The 7,561-nt window shown below is 47.1% G+C and overlaps 1 protein-coding gene across 1 annotated transcript; it reads left to right on the forward strand.

Moving 5' to 3' along the window:
* The first annotated feature begins 1,069 nt into the window (after positions 1-1,069).
* LOC125536979 lies at positions 1,070-7,544 on the forward strand. The gene is made up of 2 exons (XM_048700270.1): positions 1,070-1,334; positions 1,418-7,544. Exons 1-2 carry the CDS (start codon positions 1,222-1,224, stop codon positions 1,869-1,871), a joined length of 567 nt encoding a protein of 188 aa, XP_048556227.1. The 5' UTR covers positions 1,070-1,221; the 3' UTR covers positions 1,872-7,544.
* Positions 7,545-7,561: the final 17 nt, after the last annotated feature.

A 7,561-nucleotide genomic window follows, 5' to 3' on the forward strand; every position in this document is an offset into this window, starting at 1 on the left:
TTCTCCTCGTGAGGCAATCCACCATAAAGCAGGAGTAGGATTTTACACCACAAGGTGGCCTGAACCTAGGTAAACTGATGTGTCCACTTCTTCTTCCCGCTCGCTCTAACCCGACGAGGCCAAGCCATGAGGCAGTGAGCTTGGGGCTGTAGCTAGGCTAGATCTTTCATACATGCCCCAGGGTTTGAACCTCGTTTGGGTCCGCGGAGCCCCGATTCCAACAATACTAGCCGTAAAATTCAAGGCAATTATTTTCTTGATTTTCTCCTTATTTATTGGGTGCATGATACCTAATCAGAACGAGATAATCGCACATGCTCCAGCGTTGGTTGTCATTAATTACTAAACTTTTTTTGAAACTCATTAATTACATGTGCACCTTCGACATGATCCAACCGTCTACCTACGCCCTAACGCAAAACATCCTTGACGAAGCTAGGCTGGGCTTCGGCTGTTGCCAAAGGGCTGGCCAGATTCACTTTTGATCCATCTTGAGTTTTGTATTTTCCTATCCTTGCTAGCATAACCATCCTCTATCCCTGGTCGTGCCTAGCCATTGTAACTCTATTCAATCTATCAATGCAATGATATACAATTTATGTATTCACAAAAATTAAGAGAATTAGTATTCACGGAAGTAACTCCATAAATGATGCATGCATCTTTTATTATTTATATGGACTACGACCAAACCCCAAGACCTATGGCGTCTCACCTAAACGTCAGAATTTATGGCATTTGAACTTTGTCACGTCAGCGCCATGTCTGCAAGTGTGAGCCAGTGTGAAACACCGAGGACCATGGCGTCTTCTGTGCGAACCAGACGCCAAGGATGTTGGGGTGATAAAAAAAGTCAGAAACGAAATTCTTTTCAAAATGGGGCCAATTCGTGATTTAGTAGTTCGTCAAAAAATTCAGAGGAAGAATTTCGTCCGCTTTAATCCCCTTTCGCCTTTCCCCGCTCGCGTCTTCTCGAAAGCGCCAGCCCAGCACAGCAGAGACAGCCAACCCGATCCCAGATTTACTACCGAGTAGTAGTACTACTAGTATACAGGAGTATTTCTCAAAAAAAGAGAGGAAAAACTAGTATACCGGAGTAACTCCAAATCAAATCCATCTCCAGCTGCAGCAAAACAAAAACAAAGGGCAGCAGCTGCCGAGCGAGCAAACAACCACCAGCTCACTCGCGCACGCATCCCAGATCAGAGATCCCATCTCCTCATGGCCACCGCCGCCACCGCCTCCGCCCCGGCCTCCGCCTCCACCTCCGCCGCCTGCGACGCCCCCTCTGCTTCCTCCTCCTGCCCCGCCGCCGTCTGCCTCGTCCCCTTCAGGTACGCTCGCTCTCTCACGCTCAACCTCCTCGCTGAAACCCCGCAAGCAGGGGTAACAATGTGCTGCTGCTGCTGCTGCACAGGTGGTGGGCGGGGGTGCGGGAGGAGGCGGCAGAGGAGGGCGGGGTCCGCTACGCAGCCACGCCGGCGGCCTCACCCTCATATTATGGCCTCAGGCTCCTCCACAGCTTCCTGCACCCGGATCTCGTGCTGCGCCTCGACCGCGGGGAGTGCCGCGCCAGCGCAACCTCAGGAGGGAGCCGCAGCTACGCACTCGTCCCGGCGGACGAGCTCTCGCGGGCGCTCGCCAGGTCAGTCGGCGTCACTCCGCATCCTCGTTTACTCCTCGTTTTTGTCTTGTGTAACAACTTGGATGCAATAATGCTCGAGGGTGAGAATCTAGAATGGTGGTGCAATCGCATGAGCTGGCTTGTTGGTAGATTCAGCTCTAGTAGTAATGCGGTGATAATGGTAACACGTGAGTCTCATGTGCTGACTATTTTGAATTCCGATCAAGTGCTTACGCTTTTAACTTAGGGCATTCAGTTAATTGGACTTCCTCTTATTGGTTAATTCGGTCACATAAACAATACTATGGATTTTCAGGGTTGAAGCCTAATTACTCAACCAAAAAATTGGAATTTTCTTTTTTTTGTTTCCTTTCAGTAAATATTCATTTTTCAATAAATTTACAGTAGATAAACCACCTACTGTTTCCCTACAAAGCTGAAGCACCTAATAAACTGATGTATTTAGGTTCAGTTTTCCAGGTTGTTAAGTGGCTGAAATGTAACCCTTTATTTTTTTCTTAAAGCAAAAACATTACTTTTTTGTACATGTACATATAGTTGTGCAGTATGTATATAGAAATTTTCATAAATATATAGTTTTATCTGTGGTTTACACAAAAAAACAAATACATGGATCAAACAAATATGTTACCTTTTGCCGTTTTAGAGGCATAGATTTGTCTGTCTATGTAGACTACAAATTAACATATTATTCAATAGAAGTTAACAGATACGTAGAATACATACACACAAAAGGGCAGCCCGGTGCATGTACCTCCCGCTTGCGCATGGCCCGGGTTCGACCACTTTGGGTCCTTTGTACACAGCCTTTCCCTACATTTCTGCAAGAGGTTGTTTCTGTTAAGCTTCATGCACTAGGCAATGCAACCAAAAGTCCGAACTAACCTTAGGCCCTGATACCATGTTAAGCTTTATGCACTAGCCAACGCAACCATAAGTCCGAATTGATGGAAAGGGCTAGGCAATCCACGTATACACTTCAACACCCCTCTCAAGTGTGATGCGGGAAGTCAACACGTGAATAGACTCAAAAGGTATGGCTCAAGAGGCCTATACGTGGACACAAAGAGGGGCAACAACAATTTTTTGATAAATTGCGAAAGCTTGGCCTTGAAAGACCATAGGCCCTGATACCATGTTAAGCTTCATGCACTAGCCAACACAACCAAAAGTCCGAACTAATGGAAAGGGCTAGGCAATCCACATATAAACTTCAACAGTTTCCAGGACTCGAACCCGTGACCTCATGGTCACAAGGCAACAGCTTTACCGTGCTCCCCTTCACACACACACACATGCACGCCCGCGCGCGCACCCACCCACACGCATAAGCGCACGCGCACACACACACACATCCTTGAAAAGTATCGATTACCATTTTCGTATTTTTGAAAATATAGTAGAGCCCGCGAGCCAAATTGCCGCTCTCTTCGCTATTAACATGCCATGCTTGCTACTCCTGAGGTGCTTGTCTTCCTGGTAGCATGAATGTTCAAACTGAGCTAAACAGACTAAGAGCAACTCTAGCAGATCCCGTATCCTAAAATTTCAAATTCTTCTCCCTGACCCATTTGCCTATTTTTTAGGGAATTCATTGTTGCGCAGCTAGCAGATCCCCTATAAATTATTTCCCTAAAAAAATTTGAACACAATTTTATCACACAAATTCATTTCAAACACATGTTTAAACCACTTTGTTCCATAATTAACAACAACACTATATTCTACCGTACTAGAGTAGTTAATTTACCTAGTACATACTACTTCATCGCCATTAAACTAGCTAGATTCATCAGGACATATAGATAAATTCTACTTCTAGTCTTCTACTCCTCATCGGAGGAGGTGTTCATCACCCCCACACCGGAGGGACCGGCCTCCTCGTCGTTGGCGGCTGGCCAAATGCATGCGCTGTCCAATGACGCGAAGATCGCGTGGTTGTTGGCGACGATCTTCGGATTCGCCATGAGTGCCTCCACGGTTAAGGCATTGGCACGCTCTGCGTCAAGTTGCGCCTCGACATAGCACCAGCGACGCTCCTCCGCCATCTCAGCAAAGCGGGGGTGCTGCTCATCCACCTCCTTGGCTAGCGCTCATCGTTTGGAAGTGGATGCCGTCGCCCCTGGCCGCCGCACCCACCACCTTGAAGCGGCCACCGGCGAATCCGGCAGCCAGGTCTACCGCCACCCGCTTCTCCTCCTCTGAGATCGTGTCTGGAGAGCTCGGAGGCTCACCGGTGGCGATACGTGCTCGGTGACGCTCGTATTAACTCTTCTATTCATGACCTTGCTCTAAGTCTAGAACTTAAGGTTGCTAACTGTGATATGCTGATGAGTTCGGCGCCCCCTCCATGCGTAAGTTTGTTTTGGGTTGCTATTATAAAATCCTTTTCTCCCAAGCATGGATGCAATAAACCTTGTGTAGACACTAGATAGCCATGTATAAATGACGTGCTCTGCATCCTATTTGACCTACATATTTCATTTTTAGTAAGTAGCATAAGTATGAAGTATCATCTGTGTATTGTCCAATGGAGCCCGTTGCTCTATAGGAAATCTTGTCTGACTACATTTTTTTTTCACAAAAAGGTGGTGCAGAATACACATGGGCTCACCGTAAAACCTTCTGGTCTGCAGTTTTCATTCAATCACTGGGAGCAATTCATTTTAAAACCTCTTTATTAATGATAGCCCTCTTTGTCAATTAGGGGCCTTGTTGGCCTCAATATGATCAATAATTTTGATGAGGATCCTTGATGTTTTATGTTTTTTTAGGAACATAGCTATTACTCATCCATGTTTCTGTATCCAGGTTCATGTTTGGGATTTTTCATTATAGATAGATAGGGCAATATGAAGGGAGCCTTGGCCCAGTGGTAAAGCTTCTGCCTTGTGACCATGAGGTCATGGGTTCAAGTCCTGGAAACAGCCTCTTACAGAAATGAAGGGAAAGGCTGTGTACAATAGACCCAAAGTGGTTGGACCCTTCCCCGGACCCTGCGCAAGCAGGAGCTACATGCACTGGGCTGCCCTTTTTTTTATAGATAGGACAATATCTCCTTAACAGCATAACTGGATTGCGAGTCCATCTTTTTGGGACCATTCTGCATCAGGAGAGCATTTTGTACATTGGACTTAACCAATTGATATGGAAGTGTCTAATATTTCACTTTTCACCTGCTCACCCAAAGTTAGGTTAGCTAGCCCCTGCTCATAGATTGATTTTGGCACGTGCCATTTCTATTTGCTCTCAAACCTGGACTCGCCTTCCATTGATGACTCTGTAGTTTATACATGATTAGTGGCTCAGTGCGTAGAATTTCCTCATATATACATGTCTGTAGCTAATGCCTACACACTTCCCATAACTGAGGTGCAATGCTTGCATTTGTGTTCCGTACTGTTGTATTGCTTGTGTCATACTTCTTATTCATGAAGTTATTTATAGTTGGATGCCAAAGATAACTCTCATATTGACCATGCTATTAATTGGCGAAGTATCCAGTGAAAATGGCTTTTCAGTGAAAACCTGAAAATTCCTTCGTTGGCCGTCAGATCTATAATGGACGCCATGGATCAAAGGAGGGATCTCTCGGCATCCACTTAAACGCCATTAACAGATAACCCCTAGGGATTGCCTTACCCAACTCCGACCTAACTCACCCACGTCCATGGGCCGTCGGGAACGCCACGACGGCTCCGAGACTCCCCGCAGCGGCCACAACCGTCAGAGACGAGGTCGTGCGCCGCGTCAGAGCTCCCTTTCCTCGGCGGGTAGGGCTCCTGAGGACGCCGCCGGGCGGTGGGGGGAAGACGAGGATATCCGCGGTGTCCGAACAGGCAGCTTCGCCGACGACGCAGACCGTGTGACAGGGGAGTGAACTGCGAAGGTGACACGCACGCCGGTCGCACCAACCGTGGGGATGAAGTAGAGCGGCGCTGTGCTACCAGGGCCACCAAGCTGCTGCGTCGGGTGACGGTAGGTGTGACCTGCAGTAGCCGCGTCCATTACAGTGGCGTCTGGATGCGTCGACCTCGAGCGGCAACACGGCGGACGCGGGCTGCCCCCATGCTACGTAGTTCTCTGAAGAATTGTACCTCACTTTCCAATTTCTCTACGAAACATTCAGCGCAGCCTCTGTTCTCTGAAGAATTGTAGTACATGAAATGTTGAAGCTTGTGCACTGATATTTGCTAATCTGTTAGTGCTGGACCTGTGCAACTCCCCTGTAGTTTTTGAAGATGTTCGTTCGGTGGTGATGAACAAATTGAAAAACCTGAAGCATCTTGTTGTACACACTGATTGTTTGGTGGTGATGATCATCAAATATGCACTGTACAGTACATGTACCATTGCATGAGCATCTCATAGTCTAATTTGCTAGGACACCTAGCGCTGATGGGGATATGTTTTGTCTGCAGAAATCGCTGTACGCTTGAGCAGCAATCTATTTTTCTATGTAATGCGCCATTAACCTTAGAGTACGAGCTGGTGAACGCTGCCTAGTGATTGATCTATGTCTTCTCTTGCATATATAGCTCTTGTCCGTTGGATGTGGTGGTCGTAAACTCTGGACAGCTTACCTCTAAATGGCTAGGAAGAGCCCGTGGCATGTCAGGGGACATAGGTTAGCACGAATAAGGATTGGCGTATAGTAATCTGAAGGTTGAGACGCAACCGGAGGAAGGCGAGCGGCAGCCGACAGAGGCCCTGTCACGGCCGACGGAGCGAAGGGCATGGCTTGAGTCGCCACCGACGAAGGGTCCGTTGCTACCGGTAGAGGGAACGACATGGCTCGAGTCGCCACCGGAGGAGGGCCCGACGCTGCTGACGGAGGGCTGGTTGCTACCGGCGGAGGGCAAGGACTAATGGCCGCCGGAACAAAATTCTCCATTGCGGCGTAGATTGGAACGTGAACCGATCCCAGGGATACTCAAGAAAGATTTTTACTACTTGATGATGGATAAGTTAGGGGGTTATCTGCTAATTGTGTTTAAGTGGATGCTGAGGGATCCCACCTTTGATCCGTAGCGTCCATTATAGATCTGATGGCCCATGTAAGAATTTTCAGATTTTCACTGGAAATCCGTTTTCACTTGATACTTCGGCCTATTAGTTTGACATAATCGTGTCATTTTGTTTGTCTGGGTCGTATCTACCTAGGGTTCAACTTGTTACTTGACTAACTTCATCTTGTCATGCCCTTAGCCCCGAATTTCATCTCGGAGTGTGGCTTGATTACCTAAAATCATGGGGACTATTTTGCAAAAGAGTCACGACGGTGAACCCGGAGACTCAACCCGTGCTTTATTATTAGGGAGAGATAATCGTGTCATTTTGTTTGTCTGGGTCGTATCTACCTAGGGTTCAACTTGTTACTTGACTAACTTCATCTTGTCATGCCCTTAGCCCCGAATTTCATCTCGGAGTGTGGCTTGATTACCTAAAATCATGGGGACTATTTTGCAAAAGAGTCACGACGGTGAACCCGGAGACTCAACCCGTGCTTTATTATTAGGGAGAGATAATCGTGTCATTTTGTTTGTCTGGGTCGTATCTACCTAGGGTTCAACTTGTTACTTGACTAACTTCATCTTGTCATGCCCTTAGCCCCGAATTTCATCTCGGAGTGTGGCTTGATTACCTAAAATCATGGGGACTATTTTGCAAAAGAGTCACGACGGTGAACCCGGAGACTCAACCCGTGCTTTATTATTAGGGAGAGATAATCGTGTCATTTTGTTTGTCTGGGTCGTATCTACCTAGGGTTCAACTTGTTACTTGACTAACTTCATCTTGTCATGCCCTTAGCCCCGAATTTCATCTCGGAGTGTGGCTTGATTACCTAAAATCATGGGGACTATTTTGCAAAAGAGTCACGACGGTGAACCCGGAGACTCAACCCGTGCTTTATTA

Source organism: Triticum urartu, chromosome 2 (assembly GCF_003073215.2).
Source record: "Triticum urartu cultivar G1812 chromosome 2, Tu2.1, whole genome shotgun sequence".
NCBI lineage: Eukaryota > Viridiplantae > Streptophyta > Magnoliopsida > Poales > Poaceae > Triticum > Triticum urartu.